This window comes from Nelumbo lutea, chromosome 2 (assembly GCF_056320005.1).
Source record: "Nelumbo lutea isolate HS-2025 chromosome 2, American lotus-T2T, whole genome shotgun sequence".
Lineage (NCBI taxonomy): Eukaryota > Viridiplantae > Streptophyta > Magnoliopsida > Proteales > Nelumbonaceae > Nelumbo > Nelumbo lutea.
This window is the reverse complement of record NC_142685.1, coordinates 63,527,813-63,545,660: the sequence shown is the minus strand read 5'-3', so window position 1 is coordinate 63,545,660 and position 17,848 is coordinate 63,527,813. Positions and strand designations below refer to the sequence as shown.

The 17,848-nt window shown below is 36.1% G+C and overlaps 1 protein-coding gene across 1 annotated transcript; it reads right to left on the bottom strand.

Moving 5' to 3' along the window:
* Positions 1 to 5,420: 5,420 nt before the first annotated feature.
* Positions 5,421 to 14,588, bottom strand: LOC148871163 (uncharacterized). The gene is made up of 5 exons (XM_088972299.1): positions 13,989 to 14,588; positions 9,380 to 10,094; positions 7,829 to 8,198; positions 5,769 to 6,157; positions 5,421 to 5,635 (listed from the first exon to the last, which is right to left on the bottom strand). The coding sequence occupies exons 1-4, from the start codon at positions 14,299 to 14,301 to the stop codon at positions 6,107 to 6,109; spliced, it is 1,449 nt and encodes a 482-aa protein (XP_088828425.1). The 5' UTR covers positions 14,302 to 14,588; the 3' UTR covers positions 5,421 to 5,635; positions 5,769 to 6,106.
* Positions 14,589 to 17,848: the final 3,260 nt, after the last annotated feature.

Below are 17,848 nucleotides of genomic sequence, written 5' to 3'. Positions count from 1 at the left end.
CTACAGTTCTATCATCTGAGCCTCCATTGAAAAGGGTTCCCCATAAAAGGCCCTTCTGGACTACAAAACAGTTCTCTACAGGATCACCCAGTTCTATCAACAAACACTTCTCTCTATTCTTGAATCCTACAAAATATCTTTGAATTTCGAAAGTAGTTGTATCCACACTAGCGTTACTAAATCTGGGTTCCAATCTTATCAATCCACTGTGTTCTCTCTGATAGCAAACTGTGTTGCCTATGGTCTCATTGACAACGCCAATCACCTTATCAGTGAAATTCCTAGGTGGGGTTTTGATCTGATATTTGCAAATTTAATTATTGCAGGTTGTATGAAGACATGAGAGTTTATAATGCAGAGTATTTTCCCATTGTATCTTTTGTATAGATCCTACAAACCCAATAACCGTTATTTAAACAAAGGTAGACTTACATCGATGGGTATCCTCCAAACATTTGCAAAAGTCCAACATATATTTTACATTGATCAGCCAAACACGTGAATGTAAATACTGGTTTCTGTTTTACACTTTCAAAAGTCAATCAATGTAAAACTCCTCGGTGTAAATTTAGATTTACACCACAACCAAACATAGCCCTACTGTTTGAAAAATCCCTTAGGCTGCATTTGGTTTGAAAGAAAAGTCACCCTACATTTCCCTTCTTTTTCCTACCTTTTATTTTAAACCAAACACAACCCTAAAGTATTCCTAACTTTTCTAACAATTGATATCATCTTTATACATTGACAGAAATAATGAAATATCAAATTTGCCTTCTATTATTCTTCAAATTTTTAAAATAAAATCCAACAGAACAAAATTTCCAACAACGACAACATCTGTTACAAAATTCTATCCTTAAACAAAACATCAAATTCAGAAAACCTGTAACTAAAGAACACTTTGATTTCATAAACATTTCGCAAATGAAGAGCTTCTACCAGCTTCAAGGTTTTAAAATAAAATGCAACAGAACGAAATTTTCAACAACAGTAAGATTAGATACAAAATTTAGAAAATAAAATTTATTAAAAAACAAACATATTTTTCCAACTATAAACATTAAATTCAGAAAACCTGTAACTAGAGAACTTTTTGATTTCATAAACATTCACAACAGGAGAAGAGCTTCTACCAACGCTACTTGGTCTGTCAACCACTTACTTGTGCTTGCCACGTGGGTAGAACATATTCAAGATAATGTACAAATCAAGTTGCATTCAAATTCTTGTAGATCTATTGTAAAAGAAATTAACTTATATCTGTACTACAATAACTCAAACATAACAGTTTCAAGATAACATACAAATCGAACTGCTTCCAAATTCATTTCCAAATAGTGAAGATTCAATCCACTTAAGGCATGTAGAAGAAGATGGGCTTTTTCCTACTAGCCTGCAACGCTATATTGCTGGAAAGCTTCCTGGGATTCACTATCACAACTCACGAGCTTAGGTTATGTTTGGTTTGAAGGAAAGGAAGGGAAGAGAAAAATTTTCCCCATTCATTGTTTGGTTAACCAATGGAAAAGGTAAGGAAAATTAATTTTCCCTTGTTTGATGAGGCAAGGAAAACGTATGGAAAATTAATTATCATGGGTCCCACAACTATTATAAATGAAAGATATGTTCATAATTAGCCATTTCTTCAACTAATATCAATTCCAAAAGGACAAGAAAATACATATCAATATTTATGTAGAAGTATATCAAAATTGTCATGCCTAGTCAATCAAACAAAATGCCCATAAAACATAGTTCAAACCATTAAAAAAAAAATTACCAAAATTATCATATCAAACTATAAGGTAAAAGGTTGGTAAGCTCATAGGCCCATATCAATTATGGAATGCTAACATTTAAAACGGGCCTCCTAGCTTCATGACCAACCAATCATTCCTCAGTTCTAGCATAATCACATAAAATGTCAAGACTAGTCCTCCGATAAAAAGTCAAATGCCTTCAACAAAAATGATGTAGATATTCCCTCCAAGCTCATAACATCTCGGAAGAGAGTCTCTATCGAACAAGCCATATCCACGTTCAACAGCCTTTGTGAGTTTTGCCAATTTTTCTGCAACCTCTCCAAGTTTTTCTTCAATTTCTAGTTTCCTTTCCCTTTTCCTTTTGATGACGATGGTAGATCTATTGCTCCTGCTCGTAGTGAGGAATCTCCAATTTCATCATCAATGTCATTCGAGGGTGTGGGAACTTGACCATCAATACCATGAGTCATAGAAGCTGAAGCTGCTTCACGTCTGTTCAATTCCTTTGCAGTAAAAGCTCCACTCCGATAACTTGATCATTTCCACAAACGAGTGCCAAATCATCGTAGTTATCAATTTTTTTCCTACGATATTGTCTCGCCTCCGGATGAGACCACATGAAAAAAGAAGTCAATTCATCACATTAGACAATGATAACAAAAGAAATATAATCCAAGCATTATATAAAATCACATACCTCAACATAAGAATTCCAGACTTCAGGTTCAGCATCTATTGTATGTGTTTGATCATTCCAACTAAGGTCACTTTGATTAAGAATAACTTTTAATGTGGCAATTTTTTTTTTTTAGTCTTCAAGCAATTCTTAATATATCCAACACTACAATCAACTCCAAATTTAGAACCCAATGCCCAACTTGCAGATTTATAAGCAGGGCTCTTGAAACTCTTATCAACTTTGTTCTCAAGACAATTGTCCATTTCTAGGGTCCAGGTCATGTTTAGGCTTCTGACTTCTTGATTCCTATCCTTCCATATCTAATATATAACAAGCACATAATAAACATGTAATAAACCTAATATAATAGAAATTATATAAAAAAAATTCAACACAAAACAATGATTTTCTAACAAATGCAAACAAAGATAATGTGACAATAATCATTATTTACATAACAACATTTTCAAATCAAAAAAATCAAAAAAATCAAATCAATGCCTTCTTCGAGAATGTTGTAATTGGTAATCTTCCTACATTTTTGTTATTATTTCTTCTCTTAAGCGAGTTCCTTGTCTCACTACCTCATTCCTACTTAAACATGTGAAGGTCTTCTTATTTGTTTCCCATCATCTTCTTCCTCAGGTTCAACACCATCTTCATTACCTTCCTCTAATCTTCAATTTCCTGTTTGTTGATGATATTATCTCATAATGAAATCATATGGGTTCACACCCATCATATGGTTGTATAAGATACAACAAGTTTAAGATTGTTCAGTTTACCAATTTGTTACATGTACGAAGGGTAGAAGTTCAAAATTGTAGTCATGAAGTTAGATGCCTAGAACAATGGCACTTAATGACACCACAACCTAATTCTATTTGCTTTTCCTGTAGACACAATAATGTGACAAATATTAAGATGGGAAGAACACAGCTCTTCCACTTGTCAATGAGCACAGCGAATAATGTGACAAATATTCAATATAACTTTTTTAAAATATACCCAATTTTCTTGGTATATCTACCACTTGCCAATGACTTGATGAGGAACAACAAGAAGAACACAACTCTCTCTCTTGTTCGCTGGATTGTCTTACATGTGTTGTATCTTGATTATTTTGACTGCTTCCTTTCTAGCATGAATATCTTTCTCCGTTTGGATTTAAGTGTTTTGGATTGCCCCAATAAATTTCATGATTTATGTTTCTTTGGTGGATGTAATCTTAAAAATTTATTGGATTATTGGTCTCTAAATTGTGTTTCTTTTCAACGTGCAGTTGGTGCTCATGATGTCGGTGCCTTCGGCTACATGTGAGATAACCTTTGTTTTCCTCTGTACGTAATGTAACAGATGATTGAAATACTAGATGGAAACATACCACTGAAATCGCATGAAATATACCACTAAAATCTCAACAAAAAATGACACACTCCACCTATGCGCAAATGATCCTCTGTAAGCATTGCAAAATGGAGAACCTACAGAAGAAGAAGAAGAAGAAGAGAGACTCGGATTCGAACCAGATGAAACATGAAGAACTGCAAGTTTTATATTCGAATTTACCTCTACTTTTCACCTCTACTTGCTGGAATAAGGTGAATAAGCTTTCACAGGTCGGATGAAATAGATTGACTTCATACGCTATTCACCATTATTTCTTCAGAGCAGAAGTTCCCTATTGAAGTTGAAGTGAGGCTCTCGATTTTTTTTCCCTCTTTTTTACTTTCATTTTCGAGGGAAGTGGTTTCCGACCAAAATGGAAGAATCCCGTTTTCTCATTTTCATGATTTTAAATCCTCCCATTTTCCTTTCCTTTCTTCATTTGTTATCAAATCAAACAAGCGAAGATTTAGAATCTTATGGAATATTCCAAATTTTCCCTTCCTTTCCTTCAAACCAAACATAACCTTAATGGTCCGCTCACGTTGATGGCAATGCCTGATGCCATTGTTAAAGACACTTCTACTTGAAGAGAAATAGTCTAATTGCTTCCTATCTCCTATGGATGTATCAAGCTCTTAGCTCTCACCCCTTTCTATTGTGTTTCTTGATGAATTTTCTTCTGTTTTTTCCCAATTTTTGATTGAGAACCCCTTTTTGTATTCAAGAAAATATATATTAATCAAAAACTTCAAACGGCACACTCAACTTGTGTACTCGATTCTCTCAACGTGCCTGTATAACCCATTTACATCACGGAACACCTACCCAGGAATGCTATCTCAAGTTCCTGGAGGATGGTGAAGAGGTTCAGATGAGGCTATTGCAGCTGGACAGGTGGATTAACCAAGTATATTTGTTCCTAGTAACAACACAAATAGCCATGTGGAATTTTAGTCTTCTGTGAGTCTCCCCCCAAACCAGCTGAATCCAAAACCTACTAGGAACGCCAAAACTAAAAGTAAGAACAAACTATCTGTGGGTAATCTAAGAGATTTACCTATATAAAATTGTTTTAATCTAACCAAATTCAAATACAGATTTTGGAAAACGACAACCTGCGTGCTACTTAATTGTACAATTGGATCCATAGAGTAATATTGCAACTTGAATTTGTCCCAAATTCCCAAACAATTCTAAATCAATCCTGATACATTCACAGCCAGAAACTTTGTGAATTGCCAACCCTGATCTACTCTATAATTTTTTTTAATATTATTAAAAAGACCCACCGACCAAACTGGCTATATTTCTCAACCTCTACAGCCAGATGAGTTCAAGTTGTACCCAAGACAATTTTACTTTCAACGTGACGCCAAATTGCCAATAGGCGTGGTGCGTGGACTCCAAGCACAGCCGATCCGGACTGGAACTCTGGAAGCCCAGAAAGCACTACTTGTATTCAAGTCAAATTGCCCCACAAAAAAAATAATAATAATAGCACATGCACAAACTACTATGCATTTGGCACTAAACTTTAAGGGCCGCGGAGCACATCCATAGGTGTAGTAGTTAATAAACCGAACGAGTAATTGAAAAGAAATTCATTACGGATAAATGAATATGGTACACCATGAGGTTCTTTCTGTTGCTTTCTAGTATGATGTTCGCAAAAGGACCTATATCTAGAATTGACTCACTCTGGCACGGATATGCACCACTTCCACTAGCCAAAAATGTAAAAGAGCCATCTTCCTTGCTCAAATCACCCATTAATGCAAGCTCCCATTAGATGCCTAGTGTGCTGTAGATGATAGAAAAAAAGGGAAAAAAAAAGTTTTACTAAGCATCTGTAAACACGACCAAACCAACCCATGAGAAGTATAAAGCAAAGGGGATTTGACATTATCCCAAGAAAATAAATTCTGATAGCATACCTTAGTCCTAGCCAATAATTTACATCCCAGCTCTTGGCATTTTTCCCTTTTTCTCCTCCAATCTTCATCATCATCACAAAACAGGGCTCCATAAGAACAGTGTCGAGCAGTGAAAACTGCCAAAGGTGGGCTTCTCCATCAAAGATGCAAGAAGCATCAAAAGAAACCGAGAGTGATGAAGCACAATCAAAAGAAGCTTGAAAGGTTCGAGTGTATGCTCCAGTCAACCTCAGGTTCTTATGCCTGCACTGTTGCCAGTTTACAGAAAACATGTAGTAATTTTCTCGCTTCACAATCTTAGTGTTTCTCTGGCAGAGCACAGGCATCGCCCAGGCCCCTCAACGGGGCCGGGCTAATCCATAACTCGTTTCAGGTTGCTGTTGATGAGGCTGCAAAAAATAGAACCAATGAAACTGTTAAAGAGAAAGTAGTATGCTTCTAAAAATAATAATAATAATAAAAAACAGAAATTAGAAATTTCTATTGGCCAATATTGTAGGTAAGACGCCTAATGATGCCTTGGGGGGGGGGGGGGGGGGGGGGGGGATCTTCCTTGTCATATCCCATACTTTTATGTTCAGATGGGCAAAGCCAATGTGCACACATTTACTCTTACAAAGTTGTCAAAGTGTCAACTAAATAGTCAATTGAGGGCCGGGCTGATCACCAACTAAACCAGTCAATAGATGCAGTCACATAGGACAACTGAGCATCACCTACATCAACTAGTGGATTAATTACAAAACTTTATTTGTCTGTTTTTATCCCACTAGGCCACTATCTCTAATTATTTGGAACAATATAGAATATTTGTGTTTTGTTATATTCTGCTTTAAATATCTGTGATGGAACATGATTGTTTCTTTTAAGTTTCATTCAAATCAGCGGTGTGCTGGTACATAGTTGCTATAAACAAAGGGCACATAATCAAGCCTGCATTTTTTATTGCAAAACAAAAGCAGTAATTTCTTATCCTAAATTGTCCACCCTATTTTTTTTGTCACAAAACAAAAACCTAACAGCACCCAATACCATTCATTCATCTATTGCATGGTTGTGATTTATATTAACTTATTTATGAGATTGCATTGATATCTTAAACTTAGAACATATCTTTTTCTCATCAACTTCCCAATGCCTAGACACTGGCTAGTCATCAAATTGACTAGATAAGACAAAATGACTAGTCATAGCTTCACCAAATTGATAGCATTGTTTCACTTCTACAATTCTACTGTTGTGCACTAAGATTGGGCAACCATAACAAACCTATGAAAAGCCAGAGGACAAAATTAAAGTTCAAAATTCTCAAACAAAATAAAGGCTGCATTTGCTTGCATCTAAAATGAATGAAAAGAATGATTTCTTGAAAAATAATAATCAATGAGAAAACAAAAGAGTATTCCTAATTTCCTTGTCTTTTACTTTACATGGAAAACCAACTTAATGGTTGAGAAACATACACGTATTGCAAGTCAAGGAAACCAACCTCAGTTTTAAAAATTGTCATGTGGTAAAGAACAATATTTCCTTAAAATTAGGACCCACTTTTTGGAAAATGTTCATTTTCCACAGCTATTTTATGTGCAACGAAACACCATAAAACAGCAATTTCAGGAAACTCTTCACAATTTTTCATCTTAGTTGCAACCAAACAGAGATAAAATATAAACATAAAAAAATGCCAGACGGCCAATAAACAAACCACCTCTTAGGAGATACCATAGTTGCCAAGACATAGCCTAGGCAGGCAGGCACCTTATTATAACATCATTATTATGGCTACATCATACTGAAATGTGTGATTATACATTCTATTATATGCTATAGCCTAGACAAGCAGGCACTTTATAATTTGTAATAAAAATTTACTATTGAAATTTAAAAGATCCAAGAAAAGAAAAAAGAAAGAAAGAAGAGAAACATAGAGAGTTTCTCTCTCTTGTTCACACACAGACTAAATAAAATAGTGTCTCTATCCTAGCCTAGAAACTTTTTTTTATTTTTCTTGTAAGGCTCGGAAAATAGGAGGGGGAAAAACCATATACTAGTGTCCTTACCTGTGCAAAAGGTTGGTGGGCATGCTCATGAGGATGGACAAACGGCACTCCAGGGCGTGGAACCGGATACTGAGAGGAATGCAGATAAATGGCAGAAGTGGTATGTGCACCAACAGGACTGGGATTGAATGGGGACATTATGGTCTCCGGTGGACCATAGTTGATTCCAGCAGGGGTAGATGTAGCAGCCCATGGCCCACGTAGGTGTTGAGGAATTGGATGAGGTTGGTGGTCCACAGAAATTTGAGGCCTATGTGCTGATCCAAGCTGTGGGAATTCAGTATTGTAGTTCAAAGCAGGAGAGTACATAGGTTGCATGGCATATGGTCCTCCATTGAATCCAAACCCAGGATCAAATCTTTGCATATACCTGCACAAGCACGTTAGCTATATTCTTAATCTATCTAAAAACAGAAAATAATGTCGTTTGATTATTAAGCATTGCCTCTGGTGTTTCAGAAATGCATTATATTTTTTCCCTCAGAAAAGCACGGTATTTAATGGTTCAAAACAGGTTAAGCATCATGGAACGAATACAAAAGTCAGAATGACAGTGGCAACACTCTCACCAATTAGGTAGGAAGCCACCATCCAATAAGTCTCAGAAACAAGATCAGAGGGACTACCTTGCTGTTCAGAAAATACAGTCAACAGTCCACTAAACAGCAGGGGATAAGCCACATAATGTTTGATCAAACCACTAAACAAGTGATAGGACCAATAACTTTGTGGATACCTCCAAAACAGGTTACCCCCTAGATGGAAGAAAACAATGACAGCTTCCTTCCCATCTCCTGTAATGATAATGCATACTAGTCATTGTTGATGACATTTAGGTGATCTTTGGCATGACCATTCTGTCGCATGAATTTGCCATACCAGCATGTTAAAGGAAACAGGAAAAGAGGTGTAGATGCTAATGTTTGTTTGGACTCACAGCACTGCAATGCCCATTTCATGTTGAGGGTGTCAGAGGAAACACCGTTTCCATGTTCTGAAAATTTGAAGGGAGGAGAATTACAGCAAAACTCCCTCTAATGTTCCACATTGAAAAGTGGCGCACCAGAACACTTTTAATTAGTTGTCACATCCTAATTGCAGCACTTTAAAAGCAATGCTAATAATCAACAAATTAAACAACTCTTGGGTTCTTTGCCCTATAGACATAGTGGAAAACATGAAAAGACACACTAGACAATGACATGTCTTATAATGGGCCCACCTTTTCTGTAGGAGAAGAAAATCAAGAGTTGCATAAACTTGTTTACTAGTATTTGTCATTTTTAAATAAAAGAATCATGACATCTTAAACAAAATATCAGTTTTGTCTTTACTAACAGCTTTATACTAGAAAGACTGCCACAACATTTATGATGTTGCATTGCTGATGAGGCAAAACAACAATGCCAAAAGTGGCAGATATCCCAGGTCTTGGGAGGTGTGCACTGGATATGGACCTAAGATTTTTACCACAAACCAAGTAATGGCCCATATGAAAGATTGAACAAAATAAAATACAAGTTACTTGAAGAGTGATGGGCTTGGAGATACCTATCGTAGCTTCTGTCATAGTCAGGATCCTTACGATCAACCTCACGATCACGAAAAATAGCAACCCTATTGTTTGTCTTGTGCCTACCAACAGGCTCCTTCTCTGTCCTACTTCTACCTGATCTATTGCTACTTGTAGTAGAATCAACAGAATTCCTTCCAAGATTCACTTCAGAGCCTTCAACAGATTTGTCCTCCACCCTTGAAGACCTAAAAGTGCAGTGGTGGAGAGTATCTTGCACTGTGAGTTCACTTTCTGGTTTTCCAATGGCACCAACACTACTACCGCTATTACTAGAGCTAAATATCCGTGCACGGGCCCTGTTATATTCCTCTTTTCTTTCCTCCACACTTTTTGAATGATTTGCTTTAGAGGTATGTGGATTTACATTGTTGAGAGTTTGAGACCTTTTCTGTGGTCTCTGTTTAATTGCAACCTTAACAACACTATTACTGTCATCCTGTGGTAGGTTTACAGGAATATCTGCGAGACGAATTAGAGGAAGCTGGCACTCAGAAGTCTTGCGAACAACAATTCTGGAACCAGACCCATCAGGTAAATTGTTGTCTAATATGACCATTGATTGTAGACAATAATGCTGCGCAACACGATGTGCCGCCAAGCGCAAATAGGAAGTAGGCAGCTGTTGAAATTCCAGTTGCTGTCGTGTTGGGTCACAGATGAACTTCTCAACATCTTGTTCCATCCGCAGAACTAGACAAATGAGAGAAATATCATGAATTCTTTATTTGTCATGAGAAAGTGAAGCAAATACAACAACCAAGACAACACGGTGACAACTCCTTAAAATCGATTTTAGAAAAAGCTTATTGGCCCTGGGCCATGTAGCAATAGCTCATACCAAGAAAAATTAAATTATATAATCTCAGAATACTAGATGCAGAATATTCAAGTACAACTTTTACGATAACTAACAAAAATGAAATGGGGTCTCCTGAAAGGAAAAAGAAAAAAAAAACCCTGCAACACTCAGACCACAGACATCCAGCTACAAATTGGAACATCTCCCCATGAATTTAATCTCTCAGAGGTTTTGGCAAGATGAGCAATATTTGATATCCATGCTACTATAATTGCCGTGGACTAACAAATCATGACTTTTGTGCAGAAAAATGTGGTCTTGCTGGGCACTTTCTCTAAATGTTATTTCATTTCTAAACCGTTAATTCATTTTTCCTTTTATGTTTATATTCTCTTTAAAGCCATTTGAGCATGTTGCCATATTATAACATATGAAACTGATCTTGCCTTTAGTTAAAATGCTTTTAAGTTCCTATAATACCCAACTCATTTAATCTTAACACGACCACTCTTCAGAAGCTTAAGACAAATTTTCTGGAGGAAAACCTACTCCCAATGTAAAATATAATCAAATTTGCTTGAGGAACCAAAAATAGATAATGCAAATATATATATATATATATATATATATTGTATGAAAGCAAACAACTGCTTTTTTCTTTTGCAAAAATAGACTTTCATCCACTGACATGGACACTGAAATACAATTTAAATCAAAGATAGGTATTATTTTGTTCAGTTCATCAAGATGATCCCTACTCAATCACAAGCCAATCATTACCAACTCAGCTATCAAATTGACAATAAATGGTGCCAAGCATAGTACTACAATTTAATCCTTCATACTGGGGATGTGATGGGAGAAGCCCAGCAGCTAAATTCTAGCCATATATAATGAGAAAATGGCAACTGATTTGGATTTTTTTTATCAAGAGGATTCATCAATAACTGATCAAGAAAGGGTTGAACAATAAGCTGAGGATATATAGTCATTATAGACATTGTAGAACTAGATATGAAATTTCTACATTCGGATTTAGGTACTTGTATGTTTTTTGTTTCCATCCAACCATAAAAACTTCAACAATTGGTTTTTATACCAGATTAACATGGCAGGTATAGAACCTCGTACATCTTCTTTTTTCTTTCCCATCATAAAAACTGCAATGACTAGTTTTTATACTGGGTTGGTAATGCAGCTGTAGAGCCTTGACCTGTACCATCAAAGCTGTAGAACAATGATACCTAGCAAAAAGTTGGCCCAACCGAGAAAATATTGGGTTGGGTCAGGGGTCAACCCGCTGACCCAATTGTCAGGTCTAATTTGGACTATTTATGTATTGTTAGAAGCTTTCACTCTTTAATCTTGTAGTCTTTACTTTTTATTGTTTACTCTTTGAGTTTTTGAATTTTCAAGTTTTTTTTTTTATTTTATGTTTCAAATTTTAAGGTTAATTCCTTTAACTTTGACTTTTTTCATGTACTTTTTCTTTATTTTTTGAAATTCCAGTTATTTTTAAGGTTGACCCGAATTGACCTGTGAGTCAACCCTAACCCAAACATTTTAGGGCTAGGGTCTAGCATTTTCTGACCCAACCAAAAATTCAACCTACCCCTAAATCAACTCGAAGTGTCTTGACCCAACTTGAACCTGACCCACCCAACCCAATTGCCAGGTCTACATGATAGCATCCTGCTTAAGAAAGCAAAGTAGGTTCAGCATTTTCAACCTGTCATTGATGCAGCCAGTCAGACTGGTGACCAGGCCACAATCCCAATTTTAGTCAACCTCTAACCTGCTATGTTACAAAAAAATCTGTTGACTTGGTCAATAAGTCATCAACCTGAACGGTTGAACCATTGACCCATCTGACCCATTCATCAGGTTACTAGTTTTTTTATATTAATCACATCACAGGTTGACCCATCAAGTTGGAAAGAAAACAGTTCAGCTTTTGGGCCAGGTTTTAAAGCATTGAATAGGTTATCTATTGGGCCTTCTACCTTGATCATTGATATAATGTGTTTTTTTATAAATAATTGAAATTCATAAATTAAAAAAAACAAATCAAAGAGTACAAGAGCCACCACCAAGTTGCCCAATCAGGCAACAAGACACCGAAACAGACACAGAAAAAAGATAATCCAAAATAAATTACAAATTAATTCCCAGCCCATGACAACCCAAAACAAGTTGATCTCTGGCAGCTCCTGCTCTAGCTAAAGAATCTCCCAAGGCATTGGCACTCCTAGGAACCCAGTTGAATTTGTATTGAGAATCTACAATAAGGAACTTCGCCCCTCTGAACAAGGACAAAAGATTTCAGTGCAGCAAATCTTTTATATGGCCCTACAATAATAAGTTTGGAGCCCAACCTTTACTGTTTATCCCCCAAAGAGAAGCTCCAATCCAACAGCCTGGCCTTAAAAGCACAACCATAAGTATCCTTCTAATGAGAATTCCATCACAGTTTCACTAAACCATTCAGTTTTGAATAGTAACCTGGTTATTTGCTTTACAATCTTTACTATTCAGTTTTGAATAGTAAGAGCGGCATTTTTCTGAAAGGTATGGAGGCCAGCATGGCAAAAGGTTAAAATCCAATAATGCAAAGTAGAACCAGAAAAGGAGTACTTAATTTAAAAAAGAGTATTTTAAAACCATCTCTAGAAGCATATTGTATAAAGGAGTATAATCTCAATTATCAGGTTTGCATCACAATGTAAATTATTTTACATTTTAATTAACAAAAGAAATCAAATGTAATTAACTTTAGTAGAAACTTCTAAAGTATTCAGTCTCAAAACTTGATAATTTATGAACATTTTTATTAGAACTTGTGCTAATAAAGATGCATTGAACTAGAACCTTGACATATCTAGGGAAGAGATCATATGGATAGAGACAGAGAGCAAAGAGATCATGCAGAAAGTATACATACACAAAGCACACAACAAGAGAGGGGGAAGAGGAGGGTCAGTCCAAGAAATGATTTTATTTAGATATCCACATACAGGTCAAACAACATTTGGATATTCTTTATGTATTTTTCTTATCCCATGATTCCCGTCTCTTCTTCCTCCCTATTATAGCCATTCATTCTAATTCAGCCTCCTAACCTCCAATATTCTCACACTTTCAAACCAAAGTATATATTTCTTTTAATTCTTTATGGATTTTGTTTTGATTCCTCTTGAAACTGAAATTAAACCTCATAACTCCAGAATTCTGTAGAATTTAAAACCCTGTTCTTGTTCCTCCCAAGTCCAAATAACTGATTAATTTATCTGTTTTTAATAGTTCAAGTTCTATGCAAAAGCCGCATTCCAAGTCCCAATATTTTTTTCGGGCACACTTCCCCACGATAAGAATAAATTCAAAAAGTTAGTCCTGAGAATCCTTCCCCAAATAATAGCATGGCACTATGTCGATGTCCGAAAGTAAACAGTCCTTGCAATAGCAATTAACTAACACCTAATGAAGTCTCTAGGAAATATTCATAACTCCTTACTTGAGAATTCACATAATATTACAACGGTCCTAACTTCTAAATACACCTACTACATCACCCACCCCATCACCTGAAATGCAAGCTCAGAAAATAGTTATTTTAGGAACATACAATTCTATTAATCTAAGAAGCTAGGAACCATATATATAAACAGAGGACTACATCATATAAATCCCAAACCTTATCTACAACAAGTGACAGACAAAGTCAAATGGATTCATAAACAACAACTGGAGCTCAACCCTGGACACGCGAGAATAGGCAGGAGACTTACTCGATAGCCGCTCGCGAGGGTTCTGAAGAGCTTCTCTAAGAAACTGATCAACCTGATTTATTGGATCCTCGGAAACCCCTCGAATCTTCTCAGAACCAACGGACGAAGACGAAGCAGAAGCAGAAGACGACGAGACCGCAGAAGAAGCAGTAGAAGCAGGACGAGGAGCTGCGGCAGAATCATCGGCGAACTCCGGCGGTGATGCCGTCGTCAAATTCTTCTTGCAGGAGACCATTAACCTGCTCATGCTTTCGTCCAAATCCGCCATTTCCCATGAATCAGGGGCCCCGAGATCCTCCACAGAGCCCTCCATGGCCGGAAAATTCTAGGGTTTGGGAATGGAAAGGGTCATGAAATCAGGGCTAGCTCTGGCAGAAAAACCCTAATTGCAGAGAATTTCATGAGAGATGGAGACGATGATAACGAGACTAGGGTTTGGAGCAACAACGAATTCGCAGAATTAGGGTACAGAAGAACGACGCGAACGGAGGACGATATGATACGATAGATTTCCTTTTTCTTTTTTCTTTTTTCGTACCCTATTTACTGTTTCTTTTGTGTATTCCTGTTATTAATTTGGAACAGTTTAGATCTGTTCCCAACTCCTCTCCCAACACTGTCCTAAGAAACCATTGCAGTCGCAGTCGCACATCGGAGCTTCTCCCCAATCCTATGAATGACAATGAAAATGATCTCGATATACGGCTGAAATGACTTGTTGGGACAATGTTGAAAGGATGTTGTTGGTATTACACACTTCCAATTTCCCGCTTTCTATGCTTTCTATCGTACGAGTGTATCTACACATGTAAGGAGATAGATGAAAGAAGTAAATTCAACAGAGAAAAATAAATGTAATGGTGGTCTAGACATGAGGCTAAGTTAGATCCACGAGTGATATTATAAATAAATTAAAAATATATAAAAGTATAAATAAAATAAAAATAATATAAAATAGAATAAAAATGTCATAAATACATAAAATTTATACAAAATAGATAAAATATAAAAATACAAAATATGTATCAAAATTGGGCAGTTATCTAATACATATTCATTATATTAAGAAGAAACAATTTGTGATATTGTAAATACATATATATATATATAGAGAGAGAGAGAGAGAATATATAGAATATATATGTATATATTGTAAATACAAATATATATGCAAAAAATTATATATATTCATTAGAAAGAAATAAATGGGTTGTAGGTTAGTATGTAAATCATTTGGGTCAAATGGGTTCCTTTGTGAAATGTGATAATTAAAATATAAGTCATATAAAATTAATAAAATAGACATAAAGTATAAAAAAAATTGGGCATGCCTCTAATATTATATATTCATTACAGTAAGAAGAAAAAAATGGATTGCTAGTCAATGGATCAACTATCTAAGACAAATGGGGTAAATGGTAACATCGTAAATAAAAATACAGTCATTTAAGAAAACAGCATACAAGTATGGGCAATGTATAGAAAATATAAAATAACATTATGTGAAATTGTGAATATAGAAAAAATGTACAAAAAATAGAAAAACAGAAAAAATATGTATAATTCTTATCTATATAAAATTTATAAAATAGATGCATGTAAAATATATAGAGCTTTTTCACAATTTACAAGCATATGCTTACCACACAGGTTATTTGCTAGTTATAAGACATTAAGAAATAGTGAAGGAAATGTATTTTCATTGAAAAGGAAAAAAGGATATCTATTATAATCTCTGTCTATGTACATATAGTTATAAGATTTGGGACTGTGTGTTGTTTCGTGTTCCACATTCCCACTTATTATGGACTTAGTTGTGTGGCACGATTTTATTTTCATTACATGCAATAGGGTTGTATACACAATTGTATAAACCGATTAACCCAATTAAACCGAACTGATTCGACCCGAGATGGTCAATTTTTGAAAGAAGTCAGTCGGTCTCACTTAGAAAAATGTCAAAACCTGACTATTCGGTTTGAAATCTTACACTCTATCGAATTGTGTTTGTGAAGGTTCTCTTGACATTACTGCCAGCCACTTGTATGTCTATAAATGGAGGTTACAATATGATTGCATTAAAAGTTGTAAAAGTTGATTTTTGTTATGTTTAAGTCAAATCTGATAGGTGATTTGGCCCGACCTCATATATAGAAGATGCGTGTACGTGATTCAACGCAAATGACAACTTGGCACAAGCCAGTTCGGTATAAAGTGAGCTCGGGTAGGTTAGTACTTCGAACTGAGATCACCTTGGCCCAATGACACTTCGGCATTCACAAGGGCAGACCAAAGCACGAGCTCAAGAAGCTGGCTACTCATTAGCTCGCTATCGAGTAGCCCGGTATCCTACAGGAAGCTCGCCTACCCTACATATCTTTGCATGGCCACCTCGTGGAATACACCCCATCCCTGAACCCTGCAGGACCGTACTTATAATGGTAACATTAGTTCACCAACTCCCCGTTCAGATGAGAAGTGACAGTATTACCGTTTGGCAGCGCTTCAACCACCTAACACGCGACAGGTCCCATCGTAGCAGGGGTTCAGTGACCGTTCCATCTACCCAACTAAGCCAGTGTATAAAGACCCTGCTCTCATCAGGGGCGAAAGTAGGTTCTATGATTATTATTGTTGTGCGAAATCTCTACTCTCTGAGCTCTCTCACTATTATCATCTTCAAGTTTTACACTATCACTGTGTTCTAACTTAGCCATCGGAGTATCCACGCCGGGTGAGCCACCCCGGGATCTCAGAACTCCTCTCTTTCAATAACCCGTCTTCGTCGTCGCTGGAAGCCAGGTCACCTCCAGTAGGGAGTAGCCGGATTATGCCACATCAAAATCAATTAAACCGAAGTCAATTTTAATAACATTTGTAGCTCAGTTTTTGCATATGACTGATCGGTTTTGATTGGCCTTAGGATCAATCCAAAAGTTTTGGTTTAATTGACAAAATTAAATGAAACCAAACTGAACCGACCCGTAAACAGCTCTAACATGCAAGAGGAGAAAAATAAGCATAGTAAAGTGCCAACTGACTGGTTGGTAACGTCTCTTGCTGCTTGTAGCAATCCTAGTGGAGACTTATGATCAAATCCTACTACATACACCAGGGTTGGGGGGTTATGGGATACCCCCTCCCCCCATTGTGTAGCCCAATGGAGCAAAAGAAAAAAAAAAAATAATAGGTCATCTTTAGTCTTATCCTAGTGGCTAATTTTATTGACATGTGGCAGATTGAATTTGCTTGTAATTTATTGCCATCTTTGGTCTAATCAATTGTAAAATTCGAGCTTGGATTTCCTAAACGCAAAAAAATGCACAATCATACTAAGAGCATGGCATCCAATCATACATTGAGAACATTCCTCCATAAACTTAATATACAAGTACGGAAAATGTTTCCAATGTGCAACTAGATGAATAAATCCTATCTCATAAAATTTGGGTTCAATTTAAAAATTTTGGCATGCATAAATTGTTGTTGAATTTGGGTTTTGATCCTTCAATCCAGTAGTCCTGATTAGCCATGTTTCCATTGCTTCAGCCATGTAAATAATGGATGATTCATGAGCATGATACTTCTCTCTCTCTCTCTCTCTCTCTCTCTCTATATATATATATATATATTGTTTAAATATTTTATTAATTTAGCCAACAAGTTTAGACATTTAAAAATAAAGTCAAAATTTTTTTTTACTTTTTTTATCTTTAATTGCACAATGCATGGCACTTGCCCTTACATTATTCAATTTATTCATGAAGTGTATTTTAAGACAAAAACACACCCATGTTTTGACTTGTGTGTAATAATGGGTGTGTTAAAAGCTTAATATCCGGTTTGAGGGGGTTGACTTG